This window comes from Ammospiza caudacuta, chromosome 8 (assembly GCF_027887145.1).
Source record: "Ammospiza caudacuta isolate bAmmCau1 chromosome 8, bAmmCau1.pri, whole genome shotgun sequence".
NCBI lineage: Eukaryota > Metazoa > Chordata > Aves > Passeriformes > Passerellidae > Ammospiza > Ammospiza caudacuta.
Genome location: NC_080600.1, coordinates 26,070,425 through 26,089,622, shown reverse-complemented (window position 1 = coordinate 26,089,622; position 19,198 = coordinate 26,070,425). Strand labels below are relative to the sequence as shown.

Below are 19,198 nucleotides of genomic sequence, written 5' to 3'. Positions count from 1 at the left end.
CTATATCTTTCTGCCCTTGAACAGCTTGATGACATCCATATTAAGTCAAACTGTGTTATCATTTAACATCCAGGTACTTTGGTTATGAACACTACTTGTCACAGCTCAGCATCAGTGTTATCCCTTACTTGTGAGATCAGCTGAGATGGCATTTATTAATTTTGAGAATTACTGGAATAAAAAAGAATCACTAGGCAACTAAAACCAACTGTTTGCAATAACATTTAGTCACTTGGCTAAATGTTAAATGGGACCAAACAAAAAAACTTCATTGGAAAGTTTATTTGCATATTTAGGACTCATAAAACATGGGCAGCTTTGGTAGCAGTAGTGAGGAGTGCCTTTATGGCTGAGGAGGGCTTTTGAGGGCTAAGAGACATTTTGGGGTTTGAACTGTGTAGGTACCCTGTTTTATTCCAAGACAATATGCTGATAACAAAGAAGTAAAAAGAAATGCAGTTTGATCAAAGTTCTCAGATATTTTTTGTAAGTATTTTACATAGAAGTTGAAATATGAAGAATAAGGTATTTAGTTTTAGAGAAAAAGAAAGTAATTCTTATTTGCACCAAAGTCAGTTTTTATCTTGCTTTAAACAACTGAAGGTCAGAGACAAAGCAAAATAAACATAATTTTAAAAAAAGAAATCTTTATTTTTTTGGCTTATATGTAATATTGTTTGCGTTGTTTATGATAATAACAATTTCTTGCATGCATTTCACCAACACATTACAAGTCAAAAGCATTTGTAAAAGAAAGATTCTACATTTAATGTTAGCTTGTGTATGAAACACAAAATGTCCTGATGTCCTCGATTATACAAATGTGCCTTTTTTTTCTTGGGAAATATTTTATTTGTACAAGTCTAGTGAACTGTGATTCAAAAAAGAATAAGAGTAGACTATGTAAACAGACACTGCAAGACAGCAAGGATTTAATCAACTATGAGACTATCTTGGAATTTCTGATGCAAATAGTGCTTAGAAATTCACACATTCCCCTAATGCTTTCCTTGCTATGTCCTGTACCTATTTGGAAACAAGCTGGATTCCAGATTTACACAATTTACTTCACATTGGAATATATGCAAATATATTATTAAAACAAGATAGTCTACAAATACTCACTTTTTTTTCCCCATAGTGTGATGATGCCAGTTTGGAATTACTGTGGTTAGAAAATAAGCCAAGTGAATGAGGAAAGAAATATAAGAAACAGTGATCTAAACTTGAAGACACTTCTTATATACAGAACTGTTGCCAAATGGTATTTCTTTACATTATTTATATATGCTAACCACATTGTCAACAGGTTTAACAGTTTGCAATATGGCCTGTACAGTCTGATTCTACACGACATAGCAGCCACTTCAAATTTAAAATGCAAAACTTAAAAAGCTCATAAATAGCTGCAAACTATTGCTTAATGATTTGAAAGAATGAGGTCTGGTTGGACAACTTGATTCACTTCATCACTGACACATGGCTTCCTATAGTGGAGACTGTGGACAGTGAGGGAGCAAGGTACAGCAGCAACAGCATTGACATGCATCAGTGATGCTCTCCTATCTATGACACAGAATACAACATGTCCCGTTGAGCTCTTGCAAATTAACCATACTGTGGTACATATCTGATGCAATTCAATGCGGCAAAGCCATTTAATTCTATGTTCAAATATGCACAACAGTATACTGTTAATATTTACATGGAAAAGGTATTTAATGGATTCACTGGATATTGGAGATAATGACAGAAGACAGTAACCAAAGAATAGCCCAGGAAAAAAGAACCAACCAAAACCAAAACAAAACAAAAGAACTCCCAGATATATTTTGGTGAAGCTATTTTTCCAGTGCAGAAACTGCACAATATTTTTTGAACTGTAAATATTTTAACATAAACAAGAACTTATTCATGTTTAGTCATTCACATAAAAATAAGTCATTGCAGATTCCTGTAAATTAGAGGAGACTCTCCAGGCACATTAATCTGGATGCACATAGTCTGGATGCAACCATACAAGTAGTTAGAATACTTCAAATTTAAGAGCAACCCTGAAACATGGAAGTTCTTAAAATCTTCAGCTTTGTGCAATGTCATATTTTTATTTATGCATGATTGACAAGTGCAGCATGTCTATGCAAATCACTCCTATCTGTACATTATAGAGAATCTGAGAGTAGAACTCCTGGTCCTCATACCTCTTTCCCCAACATAAAACCTATTACAAAAATAGTCACATGTAATAGTAAACAACCTGTGAATTAAAAAATGATAAATACACTAATACAGTTTTTGTAAAAATATGACAAATGTGGCAGTTGCATTACAAACAGTGAAGAGAATTACTGTTCTACATGTTGTGGAAATAAAGTATCTTTTTGCACTCATTTCAGGCTCCATCTTCTCTATGGAGCCACCTTTTCCCTTATTCTTAGCAGTGTCAGCTGTAGTGAAAACAGAAACCTCTTGTCAAGTTTTTTACCCTGATTAACAGAGTCACAGTCTGATGATGGAGGTTCACTGTTTTGTTATAGGCACTGACCTTAAGTATATATATAATGTATATATATATGCACACACGCGCGCGCACACGCACACACACACATGTGTAAAAACTGTCAGTTTGGCATAAATCTCCTGCAGGAGTCCAGTTGATGATTCATTCGCAAAGACTGTAAACAAGTTGTCCCATTAACAAAATTCTTAGATCATTATTTTTTATTTTCCCTGATGTCTTTACCTTTGTAGTTCTTTTCTGCTTTATCTTTTTCATATTTTTCTTTGTCTGGCTTTGTTACACTGTCATAAGAGGGTGGGGAAGTTGTAGAAGAACTCTCATCTGTTTTTTCTGGGGTGGAGTTTCCTTTTAGTTTATCAATAATTATCTCTTTTATAATGTGTCCATCTCCTTCTTTGTTTTTATTTCTATTATATATACTAGACACCTGTTTAACTTTTACCCTTAAGAGGTGACGTCGGTAAGCACGCTGAATGATGACAGCAGACACCTCCTCCTGCTTTCGTTTCAGTGTGGTTGTAATTGGTTCATAGGAGACTTTAGAAGGATTGGCTGCCATAAACCGATCTTCCATCTGTATTCTGAGGGCGTCCATCTCCCCACTTTCCCCCAAAACACGCTTTGTGAAAGCAAACAAGATGTCAAGGCAGTGAATTCTGTCACCGCTCACCATGGGCAGATCCATTGCAATGAGCTGGACTTTGTTGGGTTTTGCTATGAGAAGAGGTGGATCTAATGAAGCGGCAAAATCTGATAATTTACTATATTCTATGAATTGTGTTGCATCAGGGTCAAACTTCTCCCAGACTTCATAGAACATCTCAAAGTCATCCTCGCTCAAGGGTTCAGCGCTTTCTTCAGTAGCAACACTGAAGTTCTCCAAAATCACAGCAATGTACATGTTCACCACTACCAGAAAGGATATGATAATGTAGCTGACAAAGAAGAAAATCCCAACAGAAGGGTTGCCACAGTCACCTTTCACAGAGCTCCCTGGATGATCTTTATGGGGGTCACAGTCTGGCTCCCCACTGTTGAGAATTGGGGCGAGCAAACCGTCCCAGCCAGCGGACGTGGTGATCTGGAACAGGCAGATCATGCTGTTGCCAAACGTTTCAAAGTTGAACATGTCATCAATCCCAACTTCCCTCTTGACGTAGGCAAAGTTGGACATGCCAAATATGGCATAGATGAACATGACCAGGAAGAGCAGCAGCCCAATGTTGAACAAGGCAGGGAGAGACATCATCAAAGCAAAAAGCAGAGTGCGGATTCCCTTAGCGCCTTTAATGAGGCGCAGGATTCGACCGATCCTGGCAAGCCGGATGACTCTGAATAGTGTGGGAGATACAAAGTACTTCTCAATCATCTCAGCCAAAAACATGCCTGGGAAAAAACAGTGAATAATTAAAATAGAATTTTTAATTAATTAATTAATTACCTATAGAAATATTTAGTTATTGCTATCTCCAATATAATCAGTGTAGGGATTCTATGCTATAGCAAAAATTATACAATTTATTACATTTTATTGAAAGCTGTTAATAAGGTGAAAGCATCTCTTCTTATGTTGAAATATTATCCTAGAGAAGGTAAATAAGTAAAATAAAGACTGATTATAGCAAGTAGGTAGTCCCTGTATAAGCTTTCAGTAGATCTTCAAATTATTGGGAAAGGGATGTTTATGTCTTAGATACAGCTAATTCTTGAAGCTGAGCCTATAAGCACTTTCTTGATGAAGGATGATATTGGCTTAATTTCTGCAAGTCAGAGATTTCTTCAACATATCTATGTTTTATCAGCCCAATCTGTCTCAGATTTGTCACTCATTTGCACCTTGGACAGTCACTAGATTTTAACTGACAAATCTTAATTAGCAAAAGTAAAAAATCTCACCCATTTCACATAATTTTCAGTTTTAGTATTGAAAGTAAATCTGTGGTTAGTTTGCATATACCACTAAACATTCCTCTTTATATTTGTACACACTCTAATGTGCCAGACAGTTCCATTATGTCTTTTGATGTGGAAAATGACAGTGAATGTAATGGGAGAGATAAAAATCTTTTGTGCAACATTACATATATTGTGTGCTAGATAATATGAAGATCTGAATCAATACGTAAGCCATAGGAAAAAGGAAATTCCACAATCAGCATTAACATACTTGAAACAAATGTTTCCTATTACTTCCAGTAATTCTTTCTTGAAAGTGAGTTGCTCTTACCTACTATGGAGAGAATCACAACCACAAAATCAAATATATTCCAGCCTATAGTGAAGTAGTAATGGCGAAGTGAAATCAATTTCAGGACAAATTCTCCAGTGAAAAGGACAATGAACACCAGGTTAATCCGGGATAAAATTGTTTCCATTTCTTTACTCTGATCATCTGTTTCTACCATCATTGTTACCATGTTAAGGCAGATGAGGATCATGATGCTGATGTCAAATACTTGTTTGGTTACAAAATCAAAGATCATGCCTTGGAATTTGTTCTGGAAACACAAAGATGGAATACAGTTTATACAGTGAAAATAATTTTCTTTTAAAATGCCAAATGAGAAAACAACACCCTTCAAGATTTAGGAGAGCAAAGCGAGACTCATTCACAACAGACGCAATAAGCCTAACACATGCTGGTTTATGTCTCATCTTGCTAGAGTGAATCAAGAAGTTCACCAATGTTGGCTGAAGAGGCAAGAAGGGAAATGCTGCAATAATAAGAGTAATAACAATGACAGTTAATATTATCGGGGTGAATGGGTGGTGTAAATTGATAGCCAGCAAGAGTACCAGCTGAATAAAAGCTAATTTTCTTCTCTTTATTCTCAGATGGTTTTAGAATGCTAACCCTCTTTCTTTCCTAAACTAATTGTGCTTGGTGAGATCATTGGACTGCTGAAGACACGTCTCAAACACACCATGACTGTAATATCCTAGTTTTTCTTTAGTACTTAGCTCAATGTTTTTTGCCATATGTCTCTCCTTAGAAAGTTTATTTTTAACCACTTGGTGCATAAGGTGCAACAAGTATTTTATTTTTTTAAACAGCGTAGGAGTTCAGTAAATAACAAGAGTAGTGTCTTATCTTAGAGACATATTTATCCTAGTCTATGCTTTACTCCCTAGGACATTCTTTTTCTCTGTAAGATTTTCTGCATCTGTCCTTCCCAATAGGTTACCAGTGCCCCTTTCTGTCTTCAGCAGCAAGGGCCAGTGCATTCCCATTTCCTACAAATTCTCTGTGAGGAGAAAAAACAGAAAATGAAGTTTATCCCTGGTAACAAGAACCAATAAATGATCCAAACAATTGTGGTTTTCCAGGACTTAGGCAGGGAATGTTGAAATTTATCATTATTAAATTTAACATTATTAAATAATTTTGTTCATACTTCAGTGTGTATGTTTTTAAACAAAATATTAATGATCTTATCTGATGGATTCAAAAAGGGACAATTTCTACCTTTACAAGAAAATAAATGGAAAAAATATTTTCATTCCAGACCTATAACCTTATCTTGTGGACAAGACTATATTCCCAAATGAGTATTTAATTTAAGGGATGTGAAAATCAAATCACTCGTACCACTGGCCTCGGTATAGGTTTCTGTGGCTTTTTGGATCCCAATTTTTTCATTGCATTGTAATATTTCTTCTGTTCTTCTGTCATAAATATATCCTGACCTCCAAAGTAAAGAAATAATATCAAAATTAATTAGTATCCACACATAGAACATTTATTTACAGTATGTCTCCCTGTAATATATTATTAAAATTATATTTAATTTATATAAAAAGGAAGGGTTTTTTTCAGGTGTTTATAGGGTGGATGCTCATATACACTCCTAACACACAGGAAAAACCCATTACTGGTGCCTTGTCAGCTTGGCAGTTGAGTTTTTCCAATTTTTCCATGCTCACTTTTGCTGAAATGGCTGAAGGCATTCTTGCTCTACTGGTGCTGTTCAATAACTTGGTGATTAGGATATGTTTAGTGAATAGGAACATGACTAGTGCCTTGCATGGCCTATCTTCTGTATAGACTTTCAGGATTACAGCTAGACAAGACTAAAAGAGGCATAACTTTGAGACAGAAGTTGTGTTAGGAGAGTGTATTAGTATGTAATCCATGGGTTTTAACAGCAAAAAAAACCCCACCTTTGATGTAAAATTAGGAAAAGTAATTCATGTCATGCCATAGCAAATTAAAACACCACTGGAAGGAACCTTGACAAACTCAAATCAGCCTTTGTTTGCAGACACAAATGCTGCCAGTCAGATGTGCAAGTGTCTGACTGACTTCCAGTATAGGTGAATTGTGCTTATTGATGAATCTTCACTGAGTCAGACGGAAGCACAATGTTAGCATCTCTGTCTGCTAAATTGGCCATCACAGCCTGAAGCATCACAAAATTGATAGTAACCCCAGACATGTTTAGGAAGCTAAAGAGTATTTTCACAAGGGAAAATTTCTGTAGTTCACAGTTTTCTTTTACCAGAGATTCTGTCTGGTATTGCTGTTATTTAATTGGTGATTGAAAAAAAAGAAATCATATGAAACTGCTTTTTCACAGCACACAAAAGTTTAGAATGACCCTGGCATTTTAAAACTAAAAACTGTGAGGTTTCAAAATATTTTAAATGTGATTATTTGTATTTTTATATTCTAAGGTTCTTTAAAACTGAACTGTATGCACTATCAATACAACTATTTTAAACACACTTTTATGTCAAAAATACGCAGAAAGAAACCACTATTCCCTGTATATCTTTGCTTTACTACTGATAAAAATTATAGATTGTATTTGTGTCTAATGAATTAATCTCATTCTTATAGAAGTGTTAGAAAAAAAAGCCCTTATGTGCACATTTTTACTTATACCTACAAGCCTATTCATAAGAGGTCTATTTGACTTACTCTTAACTTATTGTTTAATCAGTTTGCAGATATGTTATTCACTGTATCAACACAATGCCATATTTTGTCTTCATTAAGCATCAAGAGTTTGTAAGAATAATTATAATGAATATACCTTAATTTATCTTAATACTTTAGAGTAAATTGAAAAATAAATTATTTCATGCCAGATCATAGTGCATCTAATCAAACCAATAATTCACGATCACTTTTCACATCCTCATTTTAACTATACACTCAAATTGAAAATTATTATGAACCAACTTTTCATTTCTCAAAAAGCTAAAAATGCAAAGTTCAGAATCACATCCACAAATTTTAGTACAGATAATTATTTATTATTTTTTAAGACACACTTCACTTCAAGTCTTGAAATTACTTTTGATTTTTATTAGCCTTAGAGAAATAACTTTTTAATTCTTTATAGCTAGTAATTCAAACCAATATGGAAATATTTTAAATACTTATCTTCTTTTTTTGTTGGTTGAAGTTGTCTATAATAACACCAATGAAAAGGTTCAAGGTAAAAAATGATCCAAATATGATAAAGATGACAAAATAGAGATACATATACAAGTTGTCCTCATACTTAGGTTGATCTTTTACCTACCAAAGAAAAAATAAATTATTACTCATGAGAATATTAGATGTAAAAACAATACATATAATTTAGAATTAGGTATATGCCATCTCAGAAAAGCTATGAAAACCACTAATTTATTAAAAGGAGCACTAATTTATTATAAAGAGCACTAATTTATTAAAAAGATCCAACTTGTCCATTCCAATCAATATTTGGAGAAGTGGAAGCTGACAGAATTATTGCTCATATATAACTTTTAAGTAAATGTGCTCACAGATTTGTTTCTGTATGTACACGTATAAAAAGTCCCTCATATAGAAGAAATAAGCAAGGTGGGATGTAGAGCAGTCATTCATACTTAAAATTTTATTAGCAGAAATCTAAATATTTTATATTGTGTTCAGTATATTATCATGGAACAGAAACAGTAAGTTTTACTACTGCTAAATCTCCCTGTAACTCTTTTGGTCTTGCATGAACATTCTTACATCCAGCTAGGAACAGCTGCTTTCAAGAAATATCTAGTGAATATATGTTTTGTGAAAGGCATTAAATTGAGGAAATTTGGAAGGAAGATTTTGTTATTGTCTCAGTTTATCTGGATGCCACATCCCAGCATCTGCACCTCTAGAGCACAACAAGCTTGAGTGTAGAAATGCTAATGAAACAGAGTGTTTTACTCTGGATATCACTAACATGACCATTTGTTTAAGTTAAACAGAGTATTAGTTTTGTAGCCAAAATAAAAAACTAATCCCCAGAAAGCTTAACAGGTGATCTTCAGCCTTAAAATCTAATTGCACTAAAATATCTAGGTAACACAGGCACTCAACCTAAGGAAACAACAAAATGCACAGTTACAAATTATAAAACCTGATTAATGTATTCCTTATTTAATAACTGCATAATATAATCTTAAATTAATTAATACTTATGATTACCAAAATAATTTGTCAAAAACCTATTATTTGTTCTATTACACTAACTTTATAATTTTAAAAAAATCCACTTCAATTAATTTAGCTTTTTTGGCTAAACAGAAGGAAGTGAGATTCTTTCCAGCAAAAACTCTGAGAATCAAAAAAATATTTATTGATGCTGGTTATAATTCTTTGTTGTGTATGTAGCTGTTTAAATTTTATACTCTTTATCAGAAAATAATCAACAGATGACTTTGAAAGATTTACACTTACATCTCGTGAATCAACAGCAGCATACATTATATCCATCCATCCTTTGAAAGTAGCCTAGAAATAAAATAAAATTGTTTATCTTCCCCATAAAAATACTTAATACATAAAATAACTAAGCTATTTATTTATCTGGACCTCCACTTTTAATAAAATCACAAGTAAATTTCTGAACTATACTTGACAACACAGGCATCATAAATATATTTTCTAGTAAAACTTTCTTTTTGACACTTTTATTTTTAGTTGTTCAAATAATATTAAAAACCAGCTCTTAAGATGTCAACAAGTTGACAGTATATTTGGAGCTGCAGATGTTTACTTTGCAGATGAAGAATGATAGATTTAGACAGATGTTAATGCTGGAGATATGTAGGTAGGATCTACTAGAATCACTCATGGCCACTGCCATTTTTATTAACTTTACAACATGAATTGATGGAATCACTAATATAACTTCTGGACAGAAACCACCATGGGTCTGAATGGGTTTTTTTCTGTGTCTAAACTGACCTGGTATTTTTAGAAATGTTTTAATCCCGCATAGCTAAAAGGAATAGACTGTTCAAAGTAAAAATATACTTTGTTTCCTGAGAGATTTGTTTTAAAGAAGACCAAAAAGTGAACTGTGTAAGAGATGTAAAGAGTAAAAAGATCTGCCATCATTACTTCAAGGAGTTTATTTTAATGCATGCAGGACGTCCATTTTTTCAGGAACACCAAAACTGGTGTGACATGCTGGTTGAAAGTGTGAGTGTGCAACCACTAGCCAGGGTTTCCAAGCTTATTCATAATAAAGGAAAAAGAGCTAAAAAGCCTGTGAAATGAACAAAGAGCATCACTCCTGAGCAGGTTCAGGAGAGGAACCATTCCAAGGAGTATATTTCCATCTGTGCTTGCCAGAAATGGCTTTGGTGCTTTGGTACAAATGCCAGTTTCCACAGCAGAAACTTGCACTCTGGAAGCCTTTGTATCCTCCTGAATCTTGCAGTGCAATGCCAGTTACCAAGAAGGTGTGCTTCAAGCCAGGCTTCACACATCTTTCTGGCTCATCTGGCAATTGCCAGCCATTTGGTGCACTTTGCATAGCAATATTAGGAAAGGTTCAGAGTTAGATAAGAACAATAAGTACAGAAGAGTGAAGGAATAATGTTAATGGAGGCAATCAAATGAAGATGTGACATAAAACATGCTCAAAGATCCCTTAACCTCTGTGGGGAAAGTAAAGGTTAGAAGGAATATTTGAAAAGGAAAATTATGAAAAATCAGAAAAAAAATTTTAAAAAAAGAGCAAGAAGAAGAATGAAAGGTTCACAGTAGTGAAGCAGACTGTCTGGATGTATGACACAGATGACATTTATACACAGCTTCAAGAGCAGCAGTTTTCCTTACACATCTTCAGAGGCAATGATGGCCATCATACCTGAAGCCAGAGAATCATTCAGTACTACTACTCAGCACATAAGAGTCACATTGCCTTTACAGGCAAAACGTTTTAATCTAGGTAGTTAATTTTGGAATTAAGGTCAGCTAGAAATACTGACCTGCTCTGAGATAGAAGGAACAAGCATATCATTCTTAGATAACTTTGAATATCAAAGCTGTAAATATTTTTTCATTCAGTGGCGCTGTAGGTTGACTTACAGAGTAGTGATTCTACAATCATCTAAATATAATTACATGCTTTCTTGCTTGTGTTTTGAATCAGATCCTAGCTTTAGAAGCTCCATTCTCATCAAGGAACCTGTAAAGAGCTAAGGTCTTAATTTATTTGACACACATAAAATATGCTCAGAACCTAGAATAAAGGCAGTTCTGAACAGTGCATAAGATAAGTAATTGAAGGAGAAATGCAATTTACAGATTTTGTATAAGTAGTAGTAATTAATGGAATGAATATGCTACGCAATAACATCCAGTATTTCACAAGGATAATACTTATTTAAATTTAGAAGTAACATAATACTTATTTAGTATACTATAATGACTCTTTAATAAGCATTAAGGAATATGATAGTTCTATACTGTACACCCCTAAAGAGATTCTTTTATTTTCTACACTTACTATTTTCACATTATTATTATCATCATCCTGACACTGTATTTTCTAGTCTTGGAAAGGAAAATTACTCTACTATCATTAAAAAAAATAATACAAGAAACAATGTAATAGAGTTCCGTGAGCTGTACATTATTGCTATGAAGAAATTGTTCCTCTACTTCACAGTCTTAACTTGCCTATTTTTCCTAGATACCTTTAAAAACAGCAAAAAGAAAATATATACATTTACTTACTACTTGAAGCAGAGCAAGATATCCAGCTCCTACATTATCGAAGTTTACTTTCACATTCTTCCATCGGGCACTTTGATTGCTTTTTATGAGTTCCACACACTGAGTATAATTGTTGACATCACTGATATCAAACATCTCACCAGTTGTGGTGTTGACACAGTGATAGAATTTCCCAGCAAAAAGATTTACTCCCATGATGCTGAAGATTAGCCAGAATATAAGACATACCAGCAATACATTCATGATAGATGGGATTGCTCCTACAAGGGCATTTACAACCACCTAGTGTACAAATTAGACAAAATAGCCACTTAGCTTACAGAAAGAAAATGAAAAATACTTGAAAATACTTCAAAAATTTCAGAACAGTATTATTATGGGATGGACAGTTGAAATATTACAATAAAATTTGTGGGAGAAATTTTAATGAAGGTTTAATAAAATGCTAATGAGATTGGAAAAAGCAAGAAATAAAATGAGATGGAAACAAAGACAATGCAAAAGTCTGAAAAAAATCAAAAAGCAAAAGAAAACCTGTTAGTAGCAAGATGAATTCTTAGCATTTGTGTGCTCTAGAGAAAAAGAGAGAAATAAATGTTAAATTTCAGCAATATAAATTAAAATACATAAATAGAAAATAAAACCATGAAAAGCTCAAAGAATGATGACGTGGAAGACTAAATAAAAATGTCTGCATGTAAAGCTATCATTACTAATGACTTTAGTATTAGAAAAGTTATGTATATATTGGCATCAGTGTATTTTAGTATCCAGACAGAATGCAACAAAATTAGGGATATCTTATTTAATCATTATTAACAGCATTTGCCATAAGTCTTGGTTTTAAATTACCTGGGCTCATCATAGTTGCTCTTACATGTATCCTTCTTTTTCTTTTTAATTGGTTTCATTTAATTCCCTTGAGCTGCAGTGTATGGGCAAGGGGCAATAAAAGACGTGATTAAATCCTTGGACAAAAGTTTTATCTTAGTTATTGTGGAGGGATAGAATGTAAGAAAATAGTGCAGACACCTGAGGAGCTGCAGCTGCACTAATCACCAAAGATTAGGAACAGGCCTGTCCTTAATAGGCCACAGCTGTGTCCAATAAGGAGGAGTGCTGTAAAAGGGAGGGTTAGCGGGGTGAGGGGTGAGTTGTGGTTTGTTGGCTGTGCTGTGAGGAGCTGCCCATGAGACATCACCAAGAAGGTATAGAACTTCTAGAAATAAGCTGAACAGCAACTAATAGTTGTCAATAAGTTGACAAGTTATTGTAATTCGGCTAAAAGAAAGTTGCAGGTATTCAAGCAATAATTTTCTAGCAAATCAGTAGAGACTGCAGTAGTCTTTTGCGTGTAGGTTTGAAAAAGTTAGTATTTTTCACTTCGCTAAGCTGACCGAAAGTAGTCTAGCATCAATAGAAGTTTTGCTTATTTATTAGATAGACACTTGATGTGTTGTTTGTATTGCCAATCATGAAAAACAGTGGTGATGGTGATGTGCACAGGACACTCTTCCCCACGCTGGCAGGTGTAACCACCCCTAGGATATCGGCAGCCTTGCCCAGACAGGAACCACATTATTTATTTGGCAGATGAAGACCTATGACTGAACTATAAATAAGTATTGCAGCATTGGGGTATTTTGAGGTGAAAGGTTAAAATGACATTTCTCAATAAAGTTTTAATTTTTTTATTTTTTATGTATCAGTCTTTCAGTAAGTAGCACGGTCTGCTATTGTTTATAATAGGGTTTTTCCAGGAGGGTTTTTTTTTCGGTTGGTTTGTTTTTGTCAGATTGGCAGAATGTGAAAATGACAATCTCCTCAACAGGTGGATTTTAGTGCTATTTACATTCATATGAAAGAAAAGGTCTCTAGCTAAGGAAATTTTTTCCAATCTCTCCCCTTTTATACTTCCAAATCTATCCTTATTTCAGGTGTCTTTTCAAAAAACTTTTCCCTAATACTACAGCATTTACTGTGGGATTTCTTTCCCCAGGTAGGTAGATACGGAGACACAGTGAAGCTTTAGTTTCTGGTAAGCCACTCTTGTCAGCTTTTTCACGTTTTGGTGGTTTCTTTTGCTTTCTGGCTAATTGTGTTTCATCCTAAACTACTGGCAAATTAATAGAATTGAAGTTAGCTACATAAATTGAGTGAAAAATTTCCCAGATAAACTGTAGGAAAAAACCTCTCACCCTCTACTGTAAAATTTGTCATGTCCTTTCATTTTTCTAGGTCCACAAATCAATGGCAATTTTTACAGTCGGGGGACTGGGAAAACACAACTATGCAGCAGTGAGCAGGCAAATTTTATGAGCTCACGGTCTAGTTTTCAAATGTAAGGTGTACATTGGCCTTGTTTGTAAGGACATTTTGAAAGGCCTTTTTCCACACATTTCTGCATGCCTTCCCATGTTGGAGTTCTTTGAAGAAAGCATGAGTGTAACCATTAATACATCAATTTTTGTATGCATACATTTGTTCAGACTCATTCATTTTTTCTCACCCTCATTCCTTCAAATCGTGACAAGGCTCTTAAAGGTCTTAAAGCTCTTAATGTCCGTAGCGATTTAATGGCACCAAGTTCAGAATAGCCCAGAGCATTGGCTATTAAACTAACCAATGAGACCTATCAAATACAGAAAAAATATTTTAAAAATAATTCTACAGTGTTTATTTTAAAAGAACAGAAATTCAAGCAACAAATCAACAGTGACAAGTTGTAGAATGCCACCATGTTCATACTTGCTGGAAAGGCAAGAGATCTTATAAAGGCATGGTTAAAAAGGGAACATATTCTATTAAATGTCTATCTATTATGGTTGGATAGGGTTTAACAGTCTTATGGAAGTATACTGTTGGTGAAAGATAAAATTTTCAGAAAACTTTAAGGACAAAATAGCCATACTTTCTGTAACTTCATTAAGGTTCAACTTTTCAAACAATTTAAAATTCTGAATACATTAAATTGTTTTATTAACATCTGTCAATATTGTGAATATCCATAAATACTAATAATGACATATAAACACTAATATAAATAATAATCTATAACAATGAATAAACAATAACCTATAAGCACTAACATAAATAATATTGAATAAACACTAATATCTATGTACACTAACATCTATAGACACTAATAATATAATAAATATTGTAGTAGCTAATTACAAATATTTGTTAAAAATATTACTTCTAAGTGGAACAGTTTATAATAACAATAACCAGGATATTTCAGAAATACATATTTAAAGAGGTGGTACTATCTCTCTTGCCTGGCAAGTCTCTGGTTTTTTTTTTTTTGATCTTGTGAGTGTAGAAAAATATTATGGGATAGATATTAACAGCTGCTCACCTTATAGCAGTAAGAGCTTTATTATCTACAACAGTTAAGATCCTATGCATGTTATTGGGATTTTGTTAAAAGACAACCCACTTGAGTAAGGAGCAATTAATTTGCTCCTCAAATGGAACTGAGCTTTAGACAGTGTTAATATGGAAGGAATTAATTTTCTTCAAGCAGTTTTGGAGACGGGGTGGGGAAAACCCATGCCTTACTCATATTTTATTCATTTCTACCACCAAAAGCATAGATGACATGTAAATGAGCATAGGTATATTTTGCTCCTTAAGAAAATCTCTCAAATGTTAATTTCTGTGCCTCAGTTAGAAGAACTCTTCAAAGACTCTACAGAAATAGGAATTCACTGATAATCGTAGTAAGACTTTGACCATTATATGAAAAGTTGGTTTCCTATGTTTAGGAAAAAAGAACATAAAGAACAATTAGATGACTCTCAAACACAAGAGTTACAAGACCATGTCTAAGAAGGCCAGTCCAAGAGCAAATACAAATCAATTATTCACTGCTATGTTGCTATGTATATTATCTAACAGAAAATAGTGTTTTAGTGAATTCATATTGCTGGACGTTTCAACTGGATTTTATGTCAGAATGTAATTCTTTTTAACAAAGGAAAGGATTATTTTATTGCTCTAATGGATAAATGGAACTTGCTGTGATTTATAAGCATATTAAGAAGAAAATCTTACTGATTTTCTTTATCTGTAACTGATGTCTCTTCACTTACTAGAGATAAGTATTTTTCAGCCATTATATTAAATATTGACATTATTATTAATAATTATCATTAATACAATTTCTTTTTCCTGTGATGCTACAGGGAGAGGAATCCTATTTGTCTTTAGTCACCCATATGTTCCAGAGATAATAAGAGATGGAATTTTCTCTATTTTTAATAGAATATTCATTTATTCACTTAAATCAACAAGGTACCCAGGCATAACAATAAACCTTAGTGTAAAGACAGCATATTTTATTAATTCAAAATAAATTATGAAACAAATATTTTAAAAATATCTCTTTCACTGGGAGAGTGAGGTGTCCTATGAAATTGAACTCACATTAATGGCTCCTTCATTTTATAATTGCCTCCCCAAATCTGCACTGTGCCTTACCTATCTTTCACAAACAGGACCCCTTCCACACTGTTAGGTAGCAGCAGCTCCTGAAAGCCTTCAGTGGCACTGTGTGTATTGGCAGTTCTTAGGTCCTGTCTGTAAAATTCTTCAGTCTTGTTTGTGCTCCCTATTTCAGATTATTGGCAGCTTTCCTAACATGGTGATAGTGCTCTTATACCATAAACATTAAGTTTTTTCTCAAAGAAATACTTTATCTATTGGAAACAATGTGTTTTCCTCTAGACAGTTCATCTGAGATGCAAAGTTTTGCTTGGAATTCTATTGTATATACAGCTGTTCTGTACTTCTCTGGTGATCTCAGTCTTGTTAACTTGGTCTTCTCTCAGCTGTTCCACCTGTTTTGTTGCTAGTACGTGAGAAAGTAAATGTATCTGTAAACTGATAAATAGATTCATGCATGCAGATGCAGTAATTTTAAGAAACTAAAATGAACTCAAAATGGTAGAAAGATATATCTCCTAAAATTGAAGGACTGTATGTGCTCATTTGTGTTTTTCTTCTAATATAGACTCTCTGGTGCCAAAAAAAAAAAAATTGTTTAGAAGCGTAGCAGTGACAGTCCTGCTCAAGATCTTCAGTCAAGCTGTACAGTAGGATGTCATGATAGAGTCTTAAACTGGGGCAGGCAGATGTACCAAGAGTCATCTGTCACAGCTGTAAAGTGGCAGAGCTGAAAATTACCATTTCTTAGTGTAATTTTCAAAATCTAATTTCGTCACAATCAGTGAAAGCAACTGTGGCTACCTGTCACAGTGAGAGACTCAGCTGTGTGAGATATTAAAGGTCAAAGCCCTAAAGGACTATCTGTGTTTACTCTTGAATAATTTTAGAGAATGGAATTAAACAATCTGATTAACTTTAGTCACTTCCATTGAAGAAGGAGACATTGGTGTTCTCACTGGCAGAATGCTGCTGAATCACATCTCTTTAAACTGCCACTTAAAGCAGTGCAGAGGCTGCTTTTCTATAGGAAGATAACATTAGTTCATGTTTCTTTCAAGTGCTGGTGGTGCTAAAGAAATTGCTGAGTTAGCCTTAAACACAGTAAGGCATTTTTTACCTCTTACTAGAACATTGAAAATAATTCTTGAACAGTAGAAAGTTCCAATTTATTTATTCATGTTTTTGTTTAAAAAATTATGAACTATGGAAAAAAGTTAGCAACATAAGCTGCTTTCCTTATAGTGATGTGTTTTTAAATTTGAAAGCCTGCTCAGATAAGAGCCTCTCTAAGGTTAAACTAGGAAATCACAGGGTAGGGTTTAGAATCCTCTGGTTAGCTTTAAGATGCAAAAAGAATAATTAAAACATGAGTTGTTAATTATCTAGAAAAAAACCTGACATTGTTTAACACAATCCTGTAAGAGTGCATCTCTCTACTTCATTAATATCCTCTTAGGAAAATCATTCACACTGCTTTATTCTAGTGTAGATTTTCAGGACAGAGCTAGAGATTAACTGTGTAACAAAACTAACTCAGTCTGGAAAGAAAAAAGAGATAATATATTTTGAATTATGGGCCACTCTAGCTAGGGGTTTTTTCCTGTGGGAGTTACAAATATGATAAATTTCTCTATACATATGGAATAAGTATTGAAGCGACCAGAATTTATGCAAACATCTCAAGAAATATGGTAGCATGGGCAGAAGTTACTGTAAGTGCACAATTGCCCTCAGATGCCATGTCTCAGTTCCATGCTGAGGACATGTATAGGCAATGAACTGGGTCAGATAATGTGTGAGGCAAGAGACCAAAATATTCTTAGAGCAAAACCGGCTTTGATCCCTTCTGACAACATAAGCAAGGCCTTTGCACAGAAGTGTATCGCAGCTGGGAAGGCAGCCAAGGAGCCTTGTATCCTCCTCTATCACACACCCTGCCAAGTCATAGCTGATTTAGCTATTGCACATTGTCAGTCCATTAAAACCAATTATTTTTTAGATCCAATAGCCACTGACTTTCTGGGTTTACTAGAAATGATTACAGGATAGTTTTCAGTTAAAGAGTTCTGAGAACTTAGATAAAATCTTGACCAAATGAATTGTTTCATTTGAAAAACTGAAGTGTTCAAAGAAACTTGAAGAATGAACTGTCTTATTTTCTAAGGAATAAGGTAGCATGGTCAGAGTTCATTAATGATGGCATGCTTAAAAATTAGGTTTTTCCTCATAAAATCTCAAGTTTGATACATTGTTTGTATGAAAACATTTACTATGAAGAATGGACAAACTGATAGTCAGCCATCCTTTTCCTTTTAGCATATGAATGGACTTTAAATAACACCTCCAAATTACTGCAGGCCATTACTAATGCAGTTTAACTATAAAATGGGAAATCTTTTTTGTACATTTATAATATTAATCTACTAATGAATCTTACAACGCAGAAACTTTACTGTAGGGAATTTTAAAATATTAATTTGTACTTACATCAACAATCAGGAAGTCCAGCCAGCACCAGGCATTAGTAAAATATATTTGAAAACCATATGCTACCCATTTTAAAAGCATTTCCAAAATGAAAATATACGTAAAAACTTTGTCAGCGTATTCCAGCATGGTCTTGATAGTTTTGCGCTGTTCAATATATATGTCTTCAAAAGCCTATAAAAATATATTGAGGTATCACACCTGTTTCACAGAATATGCATGATAAAATTAAGGAATAAACAATAAAAATTAATTAGAGAAGAGCTAGTATTTCCCCTTGTTTTTCTTCATTCTCTTATTTTATATGTTTTCCATCTTTAACCATAGTACTAATTGGAACAATAGGAGACCTGTCGGGAGTTAAAAAAAAATTTAAAAAAAATCTGTTTTACTAATGAATGAAGAAACTCATGGCAGTTTTTTTTATCCTCTGCGGTATTTAAGAAACTTTCATATAGACAGAAAAGCCCCCTTTTCTTATATATCTATTACAGATAATTTTATTGCTTTCTAGAAAGCAGTTAGATAAAACTTATGTCTAAACAATCAAATTAAAAAGTAATGTATTTGCTAGAATATAAAACTATGCACATTGATATTGTAGCAAATGTTCAGCTTGAGTGAAGCTGGAAAGTTTCATGCAAATCTGTCTGGATAGTGGTTGTTATGTTTAATTTGCTGCTGCAGTCTTCTATATCTCTTGCCTTCAAAATAGGAATAGAATGAAGTAATTATTCCATTTTTTAGTA

General features: G+C 33.8%; 1 protein-coding gene across 2 annotated transcripts in view; it reads right to left on the bottom strand.

Annotated features, from left to right (window-relative positions):
• Positions 1–630: 630 nt before the first annotated feature.
• The window catches only part of LOC131560627 (sodium channel protein type 2 subunit alpha-like), a 52,446-nt gene continuing 33,878 nt past the window's right edge, over positions 631–19,198 (bottom strand). For both annotated transcript variants that reach the window (XM_058809480.1, XM_058809478.1), the window contains exons 19-26: positions 18,450–18,623; positions 14,020–14,142; positions 11,511–11,792; positions 9,219–9,272; positions 7,911–8,048; positions 6,111–6,215; positions 4,749–5,019; positions 631–3,907 (exon numbers count right to left, since the gene is read on the bottom strand). In XM_058809480.1, the coding sequence (XP_058665463.1) occupies positions 2,715–3,907; positions 4,749–5,019; positions 6,111–6,215; positions 7,911–8,048; positions 9,219–9,272; positions 11,511–11,792; positions 14,020–14,142; positions 18,450–18,623 (2,340 nt within the window). In that variant the 3' untranslated portion in view covers positions 631–2,714. The remainder of the gene's footprint in view (positions 3,908–4,748; positions 5,020–6,110; positions 6,216–7,910; positions 8,049–9,218; positions 9,273–11,510; positions 11,793–14,019; positions 14,143–18,449; positions 18,624–19,198) is intronic.